At 44.7% G+C, this 16,070-nt stretch overlaps 3 protein-coding genes across 3 annotated transcripts; 1 reads left to right on the forward strand and 2 right to left on the reverse strand.

Annotated features, from left to right (window-relative positions):
* The first annotated feature begins 276 nt into the window (after nucleotides 1-276).
* Nucleotides 277-1,669, forward strand: LOC142983232 (uncharacterized). The gene is made up of 3 exons (XM_076130140.1): nucleotides 277-451; nucleotides 681-773; nucleotides 934-1,669. Exons 1-3 carry the CDS (start codon nucleotides 301-303, stop codon nucleotides 1,257-1,259), a joined length of 570 nt encoding a protein of 189 aa, XP_075986255.1. The 5' UTR covers nucleotides 277-300; the 3' UTR covers nucleotides 1,260-1,669.
* Nucleotides 1,670-2,850: 1,181 nt separating this feature from the next.
* On the reverse strand, nucleotides 2,851-7,930 carry LOC142982968 (uncharacterized). The gene is made up of 7 exons (XM_076129724.1): nucleotides 7,724-7,930; nucleotides 6,283-6,406; nucleotides 6,051-6,101; nucleotides 5,725-5,811; nucleotides 4,510-5,239; nucleotides 3,907-4,169; nucleotides 2,851-3,751 (listed from the first exon to the last, which is right to left on the reverse strand). The coding sequence occupies exons 2-7, from the start codon at nucleotides 6,392-6,394 to the stop codon at nucleotides 3,651-3,653; spliced, it is 1,344 nt and encodes a 447-aa protein (XP_075985839.1). The 5' UTR covers nucleotides 6,395-6,406; nucleotides 7,724-7,930; the 3' UTR covers nucleotides 2,851-3,650.
* Nucleotides 7,931-9,105: 1,175 nt separating this feature from the next.
* LOC142983166 (esterase E4-like) lies at nucleotides 9,106-15,673 on the reverse strand. Its single transcript, XM_076130042.1, has 11 exons — nucleotides 15,482-15,673; nucleotides 13,849-13,982; nucleotides 13,431-13,561; nucleotides 12,548-12,690; nucleotides 12,065-12,250; nucleotides 11,354-11,544; nucleotides 10,961-11,129; nucleotides 10,529-10,757; nucleotides 10,015-10,124; nucleotides 9,764-9,896; nucleotides 9,106-9,511 (listed from the first exon to the last, which is right to left on the reverse strand). The coding sequence occupies exons 1-11, from the start codon at nucleotides 15,552-15,554 to the stop codon at nucleotides 9,289-9,291; spliced, it is 1,722 nt and encodes a 573-aa protein (XP_075986157.1). The 5' UTR covers nucleotides 15,555-15,673; the 3' UTR covers nucleotides 9,106-9,288.
* Nucleotides 15,674-16,070: the final 397 nt, after the last annotated feature.

A 16,070-nucleotide genomic window follows, 5' to 3' on the forward strand; every position in this document is an offset into this window, starting at 1 on the left:
AAGTACAAAATTTTTCTTAGTGTCAAAACTTGAAGTGATCAGTAAGAATACGTGATAGTTATTTTCAATTCTTACATGTAACTACACAGCTAGTCTGGTCCAGCTCCCAGTCGGAACTTGTGCAAGATCCAGAACCTGTCTTTTTGCAATCCTTACAAAGAAACAATTGAACCTATTGTTCAGATCCTCTAAAGTCTGCCCTTTTCCTGAATGCTTATTGAGTTGGCTAGGATTTGCAGCAACATGTCACTGTGTGTAGTGTTGATGCGTTGAGTGCAGGTGTGCTGTGTGGTGCGGGAGATGGGAGTGCGCGGCAGCGGCGGCGTGGGCGGCGGGGTGCCGCGCGCGCGCCCCAGCCACGTGGCCTACTACGTGGCGCTCGGCGGCATCCTGGCGCTGCTCACGCTCTTACTGCTCTACTTCTTCTACTTCTTCATCAACAAGGTCAAAAGTAAGCACACTTCGATGACGTTCCTACAACATCAGTCATAAACCAAATTACTAGCGCCAATCCTTATTCGTGTGTTTCAATAGAGTTATCGTTATGACCTCTCTCGTTCATGATCGACTTTACAAAATTTGGTTTCACTCACATACATTAGAGCCACATTTAATTAAAACGAGTGTTTTTAAAGTTTTATTCTGTTAAGTATTAACGTTACGACAACGCTATGTTCCAGAGCTGAGCTCTATCGAGACTCCGACGCAGACGACGTCGTCGTCGTGTCGGCCGCCGCCCGCCGCCGTCACCGCTGCCTACCCCGTGCAGCCAGGTAATCCTACTCGTATTATTATCACCGAGAACAGGTCTATCGTAGCTCACGCTATAGGAGCCATTTCAAAAGGAGCCCCTCGACAAGTATTACGATCGGGGCGGCTTCTAAAAATAATCCAGTTTAGAAATACTGAGTAAAGTTGCTCGTTTCGTTCCAGTGGTGCGCGACAGCGCGAGCGAGATGGCGAAGCTGTGCAAGCAGGTGCCGGCGGGTAAGGGCGGCACGGTGTTCCCCACGTCCACGTCGCCGGCCGCCGTGCACACCGACACGGGCGACGACCAGCTGCCGGGCCCGCGCGCCGGGGGCCTGCTGGCGCCGCCCGGCTCCGCGCCGCCCGCCGCCCACGAGGCGCCCACAGACACCAGCGAGCCGCCAGTCCCGGCACTCCCGACAGTCCCGGGCGTGCCCGGCGACCCCGCGCTGATGAAGCCTCCGCCGCCAGTGTCCATCACGGTGCCGGTGCCCACACTAGCCACGCATTAGTGACGCGACGGCGACAATGATAGCTATTATGTGAGTTCTTCACTACAAACATAGCAGCCTCTCAGGAGAAACTTTTAATATTCGAATCGTTTACTGTAGTATTATAGACTCGTTTCTAAAAACTGTTGTCAATGTAATTTTCTATGTTTATTTAAAAATTTAATGCCAAATTAAAATAATTAAGCTCAAGTTATAAAATATTATGTGGCAAGCTTATCCAGGGCCGGATTCGAACGTGCGTTGTGAGCAGGGTACTAGTGGGTGCGAAATATCGGAAGGTTTCTATCTACAAGTAATTTACAAGTGAAAGTGATTGAAACTTGAAAAAGGTATAGAACTATGATTATCTATCTACCTCATGCGCTGTTATAAATATTGTTTTGTTCATAAAAATCGTGTGCCAATTACAATTTTAACCAATATAACTAAACAAAACAATCAAAGTTATCTAATCTAGTTAAATGTTTTAAATTAAATTAATTTATTAGATAGCAATTTTATTAAAGTTTTATAACTTTGTACGAAATTGTGCCAGCATTTTAAATAGCGCAACAATTAATTCACATGCAACGAATGCTTATAAGAATGTAAAATGTAATTATAGTTTAGAGACGTCTCGTAGTATGACGTCACCGTCCATGGTGTTGTTTGTATCAAGACCAATCGTTATAAAATATGCAATGTTGTATTAATAGTTAGATAGAACATGTTTTAATCTAATATTTAACGTAGCTTTTGTATGGTGTTTATCACAAATTAATATTATCGTTGATATCTTGTTAACTCTTTGATACAATCAATTATATTCATATTCTTATAAGGCTTATTGTCATGTGCCAAATGTTAGAGATTTTTCGGTGTCTTACTTGTAATAAAACACCAACCCTGGTTTCTGTGGTACATTTAGCGGTAGTTTATCTATTCAATAGCGTTTAAGCTGATATACGATATAAACCTGACAGTTTGCATAGATAAACTACCTCTACTTGTACCTTAGAAATCGAGCACAAGAGATTGTCACTAGCAATGAAAAGATCCGCATTTTTATGTAAATATCATTGGATCTAGAACTCTACAAGATCAAATTGTAATATTTCGTGGAACAAAAGTGTAGAACATTGGAAGACGTTGTCGTTGTTCATGAGTTCGTTTACAAGTAAATACTAAATCGTTCGTGTGAGTACAACGTGGTCAACTCGTGCCAAACGTTAATTTAATAAATGTTACAAGTTTTGTATCGCTTTTACAAAGCTTCGTGTCTTACTGTCTATATCACTTTGTACTCGTTGTTAATTAAACTAATAAAAGAATATCGTTATTCTGACATTTCACGTTTCATTTTACGGCCGTACCTCTACCTTCCTCGTTCCTTTCGTGTTGTCATCGAGACTCGAATTTTACTTCAGTTGGACTCTGTGGAAAGCTATGAGGCCTATGAGCTTAGCTTAAATAAAGTGGTTTGGTTTTACAACGCTGCTCACGTTTCATTTATTTGGTTGTTGACTGTTCTTGCTCACAGTGTTATATAGTGGCACAGGTATAAAAATAAAACAAACATGAATAAGTAACATAACCTTTATTAACTGGAAACGATTGACTAGATGTTCGCTAACACACAGCTCATAGTTACTCGTACATATGTACAAGTGAAGCGAGGTCACAGAACATGTCGTGTCACACTCTGTACGAGTGTACTCGCAGTCGGACACTAGTTCATTAATTGACGGTCACTAAGAGCTGCTCCTCCGCGGTGAGACAGACTCCCGCGACGTATTGACTTCAACACTTATTCTTACAATTACTCTCACTACGCGTCATATAAAATATAATATATTTATTATTGGAAAATATTTAAATCTGAACTCTTACAGTCTCTCCACATAAATACAAGAACAATATTAGAATTGGTACATTAATATAATATAAACATGTATTTATTTATATTTAATATCGAAAGCTCGAAAAGAGGCGAAGCTCAGTGTGAAGCATCAATAGTAACAAACGTTAAAGTTATAAAACATTAGAGACGAGGTAACAACGGCGGAACATTTATATGTATAAATCAACTCGTTAACATTTCTAACTGAATAATAATTGTGATGTGAGGTCAGTCTGGTATCATTGTTGGCTAAAACTAATAATCGCATGATCTTTCTTTAATTATTGTTACAGACATCTGATTCTGTACACAAAATGTTCATAAAATAGAACGCCACGTTCGTCACGTGTTGAGTAACTTTTAACTCGAAAACTAGGGGAAATCTGCTAAAGATGAGGTCAGCGAGGTTATGGGAGGGTTTGAACTGATGGTCACATTTCATGGACCTCACTATTGCCTACACCTGTCACCAACAAGAGAAACATATTGAGATGTAGTTGCGGCGCGCGCGGTTAGATGGCGGTCTCCTTGTGGTCGCGCGCGTAGTGCTGCACCTCGTCGTAGGCGGGCGGCCGCTCCTCGCTCTCCTCCAGCTCCAGGTCCAGGTCGCTCTCTGTCACCGAACACGGTTACGAACTGTTATTACTGAATGTTATAAGTATTGACGGGAATTGATATAGTCAGATGGCCTCGTATGAATACTTGTGAGAAATGAGGTTCGATCCGCATCGGTATTCTACATGACGTGTAATGAGTGGTCGGCGTCACCTGAGAAGGCGCCAGACTCAGGTCTGTGCGGCGGCGCCAGTATGTCTCCGTCGCTGGCGTGGCGCGCGCGCAGGGCCCCGAGCGCGGCGGCCCGCGGGCCCGCGCACGGCGCCGGCGGGGCGGGCGCGGCGCGCGGGCGCAGCGCGGCCACGGCGCCCACCTCCGCCAGGTAGCAGGCGCCGCCCTCGTAGCCGACCGGCTCTGCGGCAGCGTACATATGCAGCCCCACACACACGTGCGACATATTGCACACTAAGCATTGGCTTTCATCTGTAAAAGCTTTGAGAACACGAGCCACGCAAGTAGAGAGAAAACGTTTAAGCGTGCGGACAATGTGTAACAAGCTTCATAGCCGAGCGAACTGGCAGCGGTGCCACCGTGCTGCTCGTAGTATGTACAAACTGTTCCCACGTGTGTACTTACTTTAGACGTTTTATTTTAAACACACGTGAGGTCAGCTACATCATGCTCGCTATACATTTATAAGTTTTGGCTGGTTTTTAAATAGTTATCGATAGATTGTAACATTCAAGTGACACAAGACGAGTGAGCAGTGCGCGTGTGTGCGTGTAGTGTGTAGCGTGTGTAGCGTGTGTGTGTCACTCACCGACGGAGGGCGGCGGAAACACGTGGCGGTGCGCGCTGAGCCGCGACTCGATGGTGTGGTGCTCGGCGCCAGAGCGGTCCAGCGACTCGAGCGACTGCAGCGTGTCGAGGCGCTCGATCACGTCGTCCAGGCTGAAGCCCAGCGAGTACGTGAGGGTCTCGTCGACGGGCGCCAGCGCGCCGCGCGGCCGCTCCTTCGACCTGATCGACTCGTTGAACGACTGCTTCGCGTCCTTGGCTCTGTACATAGACCTGGTGTGCACGTCGTCACGCTTCTCTTCGTTGTTGTTGATGAGGGTGTCTTCCTCTTGGGCGTCACCGATGTAGAAGTTGGACTCGGTAGCGTCGGAGTCTTTGATATCGGTGGACTGTTTCTCTTTCTTTCCTCGTGAAGACTTGATATTAGTGTGGTGCTTCTTGCAGGCGCGGCTCGCGAGCTGTTCGTCGCTCTTGGCCTCTATGGAGGAGGACTCGGGCTCGGCGCGCGGCGCTCGGTCGGGACTGTCGCTGGAGTCGGAGTGCGGCTCGTGTTCGTCGCCCGGCTGCGGTTTGAGCGGGATGTAGAGGTCCTTGGTGGAGCGCTCCCAGTCGCGGCGGTGCAGCACCTCGTCGATGACGCTGGGCGCGGAGTGGTAGCGCGTCTCCTGCTCGCTGCTGTCGTGGTTCGACTTGCGTCGGTGGCCGATCTCCTCGTGGCTGCGGTGAGCCGCCAGGGGCTTCTTGTAACCTATAGTAATAACCATTTTAGATGAGAGAAACTTAAAAATACATATTTGACCTCAAGTATGATGAATCAGCCCTTTTATTAAGTTCATTAACCTTTGCAAAAGTGCAAAGTAATGGTGTTAACGGCCCCACTGTGTTTAAGACGAGTCGTTGCCTTGACCTAAATCTGCGCGGAGTTGAAGCTGAGCCAAGAGTCGACTGTTCGGAGTGATGGCGGCACATTACATCGACTTTGACCTGGCACGCTTTATGTTGACCACAGAGGATAAGATGATGGTGTCCTATTTACGAAGTGATCTAATCCGACCAAGGGGCATATAATTTTATTTTAGTCTTTCGGCAAGCTAAGAACTACCGCGACTACTGTGACACACAGACCGTCGATTGACTTAATTATGAGTGTAATAACACATAATATATACGAAACCTTGTGTAAAAGAATATATTTGTATGGGTTTATGTGATAGGTATGTAGTGTGTACTTACCTGAAGTGCTGGGCAGATGTAGCGAGACGGCGCTGCTGCCGATGCGTCGCCCGAACACGTCGCTGGAGCGGCGCCGCGACCCCGACTCTGTCGCAATCACGCACAAAACACATAAGATATCTTTTCTTTTTTAGAAACACGAATAAAGGGTTAAAAGTTTGTGTTGCGTCGCTCATCGTGAAACTTAAAAGCGGGAAATAAACTCCCCGTTACCTTTGAAAAGACCTTGACCACATCATAAACGTAAACAAGATAGCAGAAAAGACGAATAACTAGGATTAGTTGAGTGTAGAGTACATTATTTTGATAAGGGTAACATTACATACCGTGTACGTGTGCGAGCACGGGTCGCTGCGGGTGTTTACCTGACGTGCTGTCTGAAATAATAACACTCACGTTACCATCGTCCTCAGATGTTACCGTATAGCAGGATATTTCCATTCAAGACTGAGTAGTGGATCTGTATTGTATGTATTTTATAGTGCTAGTCATAATCTAATCAACAGTGACAAGGTTGACGTAAGTATGTGTGTGTAGTAGAAGGATGGTGAGTGTGACCTGAGTTGGCGTCGTCGGGCCAGCAGCAGAGCCAGCACAGCAGCAGCAACGGCGCGCACAGCTCGGCGCCGAGCAGCGCGCGCGCCGCGCCCGGCCCCCCCTCCGCGCCCATGCTCACCTACACCTAGCACAAGCACATTGTATCACGACTATATTTTTTGTCCTCCTACATATTGCCTATTGTATTGCTATGATCTGGACACTATAGCCACGTCAGGTCGTTTTGCATCTTCTCTTGATATCGTGCAATTTCGTAAGACCATGATCATTACATATCAACTAAGAACAGAATATAGAACAAATTACAAGTAGGTCAACAAAAAGTTATTTAAACGAACTGCGAATAATTATGATATGCTATTGCTATGCTATGCTAGAAAGTGAAGATTTAAATCGTCGGCTAAAACCACTTTGAACTCACAACGCACATCTCGATACACAAAATAAAAAAAACTAATCAAGTGTGCAATTTTTACATGTATGTATTCAATTCACACCATAGTTGTTAACAAAGACTCGTATGTGGGCTACGAGTGCTACGTCGCGCTACGAGTGCTACAAAGGCTACGAATGCTACGTGCTACGAAAGTTGTTCGAAGTTGTACAAAGTTTGGTAATGGTGGAATTATACTGAGTACTGTTTATTGTCGTTAATGTTATTGCGGGTGTTTATAGCTCATTAAACGTCGTTGAGTGCCGGTGTCGGTGACTAATAGTACTGTCTCTTTCTCTTGACAGCGAATAGATAAAGTCAACATCAAGGATTACAGAATCTATTTACTTGTTATTTGACCTGATTTTTATATAGCAACTCAAAGTGTTTGTTTTAGCAGTTAGTTCTTCTTTTTGAGATCATGACTATTGCAGTAATCAAGACTTTCATGATGTTATGACAAAATTAGAAACATATTAAAATGAAATGGAAAGAAGTGAATAAACATGTTTGTTCAATTCGGATTAGAGCAAGACATCCTAAATCTACACACGACCAGCACAGAAATATTTAACTACACACAAAATAAATACTTAAAATACATCGTCGTGAAAACCTAAAGACAAATAGCTCTCTATAATTGTAGAGCAACATAAAGTGCCATTAGTTACAAATTGTCTAAAAGATTTTTGTACAAACTTAACAAGTTTTAAATTAGTTTGTAGATGCAACGAGAGCTACATTCAATTACCTGCTATTGATAGGTAAGAGTTACAGCTAATTACAAACACTGGTCAGAGGTCTAGAGGTCTACCAATAAATAGTGTTAGCAACCAACAGTTAACTGCTGACTCAAGACTTCGTGCTTTAAAGCGTTAGTCCAGAGCTTCTGTCTTTCACTAGATATAACGTACTATCACTACACTTGTAACACTGAGAACTATCTTGAAGTTTGTTACTAAGTTGAACACTAAGCACCGAGAACACGACAACTAAGTTTGAACATACCTGTTTAAAACGGCTGTAGAGTGAAACTGTTGGTCCAGGTCCAGCGTGTGTGTGTGCAGTTTGTGCAGTGTGTGCAGTGTGTGTGCAGTCAGGGACCGCGAGCTGTCATAGTTGTGTGTTAGTGATGTCGTGATGTCGTGATGTTGTGATGTGGTGATGTCGTGATGTCGTGATGTAGTGATGTGGTGTGTCGTGATGTGGTGTGTCGGCGAGAGCTGGTGGAACTGTGTCGGTGTCGGCGCGACACTCTCGCCGGCGAACACGCGCCGCGACACACTGAGACATACGCACTTACAAACAAATATGCATTTGTGAATTATATTTTAAACGTTACTGCTAATAAACGTGACTCTATACCCGAGCAATAAGTGGCTAATACATTGAATCATTTAAAAATGCTGTTAGAAATCTTAAAAAGAGGTGGTTGACCTATTTGTTCTGGGTAACTATTTTCTGTTTTATAAGTGAAAAGTATAAATGTTAGGGTAATATAAAAAACTGTGTAAAAAAGGGTGATCTGATTTTTTCACACGATATACCTGTACTTGTAAAAATAGCCTGGCAGATACGATTATACAATACACTGAACGAAAATTAAGTTAATAAATGAGTGTGTCAGTGTAGAGAGTGTATGCATGTACTCGGTGTGCCTCGGCGCGTGTGGTGGCGCCGGAGTGTCGCGCGGCATCGATCCCGCGCTCTCACCGCTCGCCGCCACTCGCCGCTGATCGCCGCCGCACAGCCTCCGACCGCTCTCCCCTCTCTCTCACACAACACCGGCGACGATGCGCGCGTCTCGCTCGCACACTTTGTTTTCAAATATTTGGGTTATGTTTGTAAAATAAATAGTTTAAACTCATTAATCTGTTTTCCATGTCCTCTGTGAGCTGGCGGTACTTGGCACAGTTTCCGTAATAAAAAACAAAATGAAAAATAAATACTATGCTACTGCTGGCCGAGGGTCTTCTGTGGGAATGAGACATAGTGTAGAGCCAATTAAAACAAAATAAAATAAGCATACTATATTTTTGTTTATTTTTTTAGCTTAGTACTTAAGTTTTAGATAGATACAAAGTTTTTGGTGCTTCGTAAACTGATACTATTTGACATGAGACGGTTGGATGTGAAAGTAATTCTGTAACAAATGATGGCCTAGCTGATTGCAAAGCAACATCCGTTGATAAATATCACAGTTGAGTGACTGTGTGAGTTGTCCAATGATATCTATTTATTTTATTTTTAGCAAGAAGTTTATTTTTTTTTATAGCAAGGTTGCTTGACCATTTAGGCTGAAAAGGATTTTTACTTAATCTATCGTGTAAAGACATCGCATCCCATACGCTCCTTTAGACACCCAGTCTTAAGCGAAAAGTTGCAATTGAAATAATAGACCAAAATTATCAATTGTTCAAATGTTTTCATTTTATTATTAAACTTTCACATATTTCCAACACAGCCTAGATTTAATATAAGTGTTTTCTCAGGCTATTACAATTTCATTGTGATAGAATATAGAGGTATGGCTTCTTCCACATTATCTGCATACCTAGGTACAGTGTACGAGGTTACGCGTGCAGTAGCTGGCAGGTGTCATAGTCGAGGGGATAGAGCTCCTCCCAGACGTGCATCCTGTCCTCGAGCAGGTCGCGTCGCACCTCGGTGTCGCACAGGGGCACGCTCTGCGCCTGCGCCTCGCGCGCCACGTGCAGGTACAGGCGGCGCGCCGCGGACATCGGCGGCCAGTACACGTAGCGCATGCCGGGGTGCGCGATCGGAGCGTTCGGGTCTCTGGACATAATCACAAACAAACATTTAAACATCCTTGCCAAAGTAAAAACACCGTAGCGGTTAGCGAGCCTAAGCGTTCAGCTCACTGAAGACAAATGGCGCTGATTCCCGGCTAATATAAGTCAAATTTCAACTAAGAGCAAATAATAAAAACTGGTCTTAATAACCAAAATTGTAGTTCCTGCACAATTTGGGCTCTCAACTCTATCAGCATTAAGACAAAATAAATTACACAATAATACTGTAGGTTACCCATATCTCATGAAGTTGTACCAGATGGCGGTCATCTTGTCCACCATGTCGGAGTCGAGCGTGTCTCCCGGCGGGATGTCCTCGAACCTGCTGATGTTGAACAGGTAGATCAGGTCGTCGTGGTGTGCCGCGCCTGACACAAACACACAGACACGCTGTTATACAGCTATTCGCCATAGTGGGATACTAAAGGCAAAGGGACTCCACCTCTATCTGCTGCGGCAATCAAACTAAAGATTAGTGTAAGTTACCTGGTGGTTTCTTAGTGACGGGGTCGTAGTAGTAGCTGTTGTTGCCGATGTACGCGAACTCGTAGTAGTACACCGGCTGCCGGGAGTGACGCACCATCAGGTTCGCCAGTCTGATATGAATATAATATATTTATTACTAAAGTGTAACAACTTTATTGAGAGCCTTGTGTGCAAGTTTCACGGCTGACGGAGGAACACAACATTCATAATTGTCTGTTTGATACAGACAGTTAAGTTTGGAAATACACTGATGATTAATTATAATCTAGGTAAATCATACATGCCAAGACCCTCTATTATGTTGTCTGAGTATAATGGTTGTGCACAAAAGGAAAAAGTAAGTTTTTCTAATCGAGGATACTCCACTTGCAATATATAATTATGTTCATCATTATCCTTTGTCGTGAGTAGCACTTTACATGAACACTGAACAATGTACGAGATGTGCTCGTGAAGTACTAGAATCTCACAATGAGATTGAGTTCAGGGGGCATATAGGAGTATTTTCCCTCACCTGTGAACTCCAAAGCCAATGATAGCATCAGCATAGAGCTTGCCGAGCCCGTCAGCGGTGGCGGCGTCGTTGTCGAAGCGTCCTCCCGGCAGGTACGCGTGCCTGAGGCGCTCGGCGGCGTGCGTGTGTGCGTGTGAGTGTGGGGCGCGGGGCAGGATGAACGCAGACGGAGCCACGTCGCACCACGAGTTGCACATCGCCTCGAACAACGTCGCGTTCTTCAGCACCTCTAATCATTATAGAACACAGTTACATATAGAACATAGGTTATCTTACAATTCGCGCGGTGCTACACCACCGTGTCGATGTAATTGACTAGGATGTACAGTTTAAGTACGCTAGAAAAGGTCACGTTTTTCATTATATGGTACCTTAGCTCGACTTACGAAAGTTTCATTCATGATTTGAACACAAAGACAAAGCAAGACTCACTGAAAGCCTTCCAGTAGAACTCGTCAGTGGTCTGGCTGACGATGAAGGGCACCTCGGTGAGGTCTCCGTTACAGAACGACTCCACCGGGTGGCGCACCAGGAACCGCTCCTGACCGAAGTCCTCCTCCACCACCGGCATCCACAGCAGCACCGGGTCGTAGCCGAACTCCTGAACACATGATATAAACAAGATATTGGTACTTACATCTCATTAAAATGCTACTAATAAGATTCATGATTCGCTAAGTTTTTACGAGTACGATTTGCTTTTTAAAACCCTAGACAATAAGTCATTAGAAGTCCGTTCTCAAAGGGATAATTATTTCTAATATTATATAGGTACAAGTTTTTAATCACAAGTACGAAAGTATAACTTTTCTCTGGTATACTTACAAACATACCACTCAGAGAGTTTCCGATTTCCTCCGCGCTCTTAGTTCGTAGACAGTCGACGATCGCCTTGGAGGTGTCGGTGGGACAGTTGAGTAGTTGCGCCTGTCTCACCGCCAGGTGGCGCTGGTGACTCTGCACCGGGATCTGCGAGATGGCCGAGCCGCTGTTCGCGATGGCGCGGTGGAACAGACCTGGACACAACATACATTTACGACTGCCTCCGTGGCGCAGTGGTTTAGGTCACCACGCCAACACTACTGCGTCGGGAGGTCGTGGGTTCGATTCCCACACGGAGCAATTATTTGTGCGATCCACATATAATTGTTTCGGGTCTGGTTGTGCTTTGTGCCCGTTGTTTGTATGTTTGTAAAAGTCCCCGCGACACAAGAGCAATTCTTAGTGCGGGAGTTGTCTTTTTTTAAAGCAAAAAAGCAAAAAAAGCAAATTAAAGCAAACAGTTGGTTTTAATAAGAATAATTTAAATTATTATTATGAGCCTTTATCGTCCCACTGCTGAGCAAAGGCTTCTCCCATATCTTTACACTGCAAATGATCTCTGGCGGTTTGTATCAATTTCGGTTTGTAGGAGTCAAGCTCGTCGCTCTATCTTTTACGTGGTCTACGCTATATGCTTGTTTTATACTGAGTAGTAAAGAAAGTAAAAGAAAAACATGACCGTCCTTCCAATCAGGTAGACATGTGTGTGTGTACCTTTAGACATGGGCGAGACGGTGTGCAGCATGACGCTGAAGGCGCCGGCGCTGTACCCGGCGAGCGTGACGAGGTGGGGGTCTCCGCCGAACGCCGCGATGTTCCGCTGAACCCACTGCAGCGCCGCCACCTGGTCCTTGAAGCCGTTGTTGCCGGGCGCGTGCTCGTCGCCAGTACTCAGGAAACCTGACAAATACAAGCTCCTTTTTATTTCTAGTTTAGATATTAGACAACTTAGTGTTAAATGTGCTTAAGCTGCCGAAGTTACTTTGATTTAATAACTACATTACGTTGCCCAATCTCAAAGTCATGCTAAAAATAGTGTTTCTCAGACAATGAGAGCATCTGCGTCTCAATCGAGTAGTACATATATCTCCTTTTGCTTAAACAGAAAAGTGATCAGTTGATGCTTATTATAATCCAATTCAAGACGATGTGTTGTTTTAAAGCGAATAGTCCCAGTATAAGAACAGGGTTACTAACCGAGCGTGGCGAGCCTGTAGTTGATGGTGACGAGCACGAGGTCGTGGTCGAGCAGGTGGTGCGGGCCCGCCGCCTCGCTGCGCCCCGACTGCGAGTAGAACCCGCCCGGGTGCACGAACACCACCACCGGCAGACGCTTGCCACTGCACACACACACACGCATTCATCTACAGTTCACTATAAATACGTACCTACTACATAAGATTAACGTTTACCACGAATAAATCTGTGGCTTTGTACCCGTTATTTATATGCATTTCAACTGCCTCGTAAGTTGGTTATACCATAGACCAGTGGAACTGTACAAAAGCAGGAGCGCAGTTTGTTAACATGATGACACTGCACATAGTGAATGTGAATAAAAATAAAGTGAACAGTATCATAAATACTCTTCTTCTTACTTCTTCTTAGGTCCTAGGTGTGACCAATTCGCATGTCACATTTTATAAAAAACTGGATACTGGTATGTGTTTCGGTTCCATCCAACCGAAATATCTACCTACCAATTTTTTTAGGTTTACGTGGGAACATTTATTTTATTATGATTATTTCCTCATCGACTAGTGTCAGCAACAAATTATAAAGAAAAAACAAAAAGCAATCATGATGTAACAGGTTATGTTTAGGTAACGCGAGAGCAAATGACCTTTTTCATTTTGAGTTGAAACTAGTTTTGTGGGATATTTTGGCCCGACACGATAGATCTTATTATTAAAAGTTTGATAAACTTTTAACAAAAATTAATCTTGTAGAACGAAAGTAATCTAATCCTTGGAGGAAACCAAGGTATTCCCAAAACCTTACTTGCCAGAACGCTTGGCAAAATGGTTTAAAGTTAGCCATTAGCATAACAGAGAAGGGAGTCTTGTGCAACAGTACGTACATATCTGGAGTGTAGACGTTGAGTCGCAAGCAGTCCTCGTGCACGGGGAACCGGCCGCCGGGCTGCGGGCACGCGGGGCCGTCGCGCGTCGCGTTCACCTCGTCGCGGTAGTTCCAGATGCCCACCGGCGGCTGGAACACCACTCCATGTTAGTAAACATCGTACTTATGATCTGACTGTGAGTTACTCATTAGTACAAAATGGACTTTTGTAAATATCAATGGCCTGAGGCATCGGTTCTTAACCAAAGCTTGCTCTACTTGTTGATCGTTTCCTTGTATGGCACTATAGTACAAACAAAAGACAGCTTGTTCAAGTAGAAAAGGAGTGCAGAACTACCAAGCCTTAGCATCAATATAGCCTAGTCAAGGGCATCTTGTTGTCGAGCTAAAGAAGAGGTCAAGTGTGGTCGTATCACCTTGAAGCGCAGTTCGTCAGTCGGTGGCAGCGCGTACCGAATGCCGCGGTACGCCTGGAAGAGTCTGCCGCGCCGTGACGTCATCCACGAGCCGCGGAAGCTGCCTATCTCGCTGTGCACGTAACATGCTTCTTCTGGAGACAAGTGGGAGAACCTGGTGTTAATACCTTTCATATGGCGCAGTGGTTTAGACCGCCACGCCGAAACTATTGCGTCGGGAGGTCGTGGGATCGATTCCCACACGGAGCAATTGTTTGTGTGATCCACAAATAATTGTTCCGGGTCTGGTTGTGCTTTGTGTCCGATGTTTGTATCTGTTTAAAAGTCCCCGCGACACAAGATCAAATTTTTATGCGGGAGTTTTCTTTAAAAAAATAATAATAATAACTTAAAAAATAAGCCCGCAGGGCACCTTGAGGCGAGGTGACGGGGAGTAGCGACCCCGCGGTACCTGAGTGCTCCAGGGGGAAGTCACCCTTCCTCATCTCCGGCTTGCCTTAGTTGGCTGGTCGGAGTGAAAACTGACGAGGAAGCGGTCCCCCGCCTCTGGCTTGCCTTCATTGGCCGTCCAGAGTGGAGTCGCGAGAGCAGAGATCCCACTCTGTTCGGAGGACGGATGCTGAGCGTAAGTGGCTAGTGGGCCAGTGATGCCGGACCCTCAGGGAGCAAGTGATCTGAGTTTAACGTCCAGCGAGGCCTCTCCGTCCTTCAGCCACTCACGTCCCTGTTGCCCCCTTGTTGCATTCTGAGCGACTAGTTTGGGGGGCCCAGTTTGTGAGTTGGCAAGTCTCCGCCTGCCATTTATACGTGTTTTACATTGTTATAGGCAGGCGCCATAGTCCCCGTAGATACATAGTTTTCCAGTCCATCAGCACCCCATCCCCATAGCCCGAGTAGTTTTTTCCCATTAGTTTTGCCATAGTTCCGCACAGTCCGGTGATTGTCCTTGGGTGCATTTTATAGTGTAAACAGGGATAATCACCGGATTGTGACACCACACATTATTGATAGATTAAAGCTGTCTAAAAAGGGCCTCTACGTGTTGGCTTCGGCCCCACGCATGCCTTCCAAATGTCCGGGACTCCATAGTCCCGAGATATACAAAAGACTTAAAAAATAATAATAACAAATTAATAAAGCCTTTATTTTTAGTATTGATTACAAAAAAATTTTTCGTTTCTTAAAAAAGCTTTTAATTGATGAATAGAATCTTCACTTCGTTGTCGTGTTTCACATGTCTCTAAGTTAACGTTATCTCGATAGTTGAACTACAGGTCTCAGAGATTGAGCTACAGCTCTCATTGACGAGATAAGTATAGAGTATAAATAGATATATAAGATGCAGTCCTTTGTGTATTGCAATGACTACTTAAAAAGTGTTTGTAGCTAAAACAGTGTTCGCACTTTCGTGGTGAAATATATATTCTCACCATGTATTGAAACATATTAAACAGTATAAATTGTTCACACAATGCATAGGTGGATTCTAGATCTAAGTTCTGTCTCATTTGGGGAAGATATCTGTGTCGAAACAAAATCACTATTAAACATGATCACTACTTATAATAAAGTCGCCTAAATAAAAAAAAAAAAATGTTAATTTTTAGTCACTGTTATGTATTAGTTAACTTACCTTCATGTTGTCCACTGGCGTGTGTTGCGCAGAGGCACGCGAGCGCGGCGCACACCAGCGCTGCTGCCAACATGATGACAACACTCGCGGCACTGACTACACTGCCGCCGCCGGGAGACGCACTGCTTTATACATAGTGCTAGACTGACATGTCACTGTGTGTGTCAGACAACATGACATGTTGTGACACGACTGACACGGCGGGGAACCACAGCGCACACTCTGACGACTGATAACGACGCGGCGACGTCTAGTTAACTACAGATGGAAAGCTCTCACGAAACTTATTGTTTTATGTTCGAGCTCGTTTGTGAATGATTCAAGAATCGGTTTGCGTCTAGCACGTATCTTTTTTTTTACTTCCGCACTATGAATTTTTATTGCATCGCGGGGACTTTTACAAACATACAAACAAAGCGGCAACGGACATGAAGTATGACTAGACCCTAAAAAACTATTTGTAGATCGTACAAATAATTGTTCCGTGCGACAATCGAGCCCACGACCTCCCTTTGCAATGGTAGTGGCGATGATAACAGTCATTCTGGTGCAAGCTGAATAAGAAATGACAAATAATCTCTTGGCTGAC

This window comes from Anticarsia gemmatalis, chromosome 23 (genome assembly GCF_050436995.1).
Source record: "Anticarsia gemmatalis isolate Benzon Research Colony breed Stoneville strain chromosome 23, ilAntGemm2 primary, whole genome shotgun sequence".
Classification (NCBI taxonomy): domain Eukaryota; kingdom Metazoa; phylum Arthropoda; class Insecta; order Lepidoptera; family Erebidae; genus Anticarsia; species Anticarsia gemmatalis.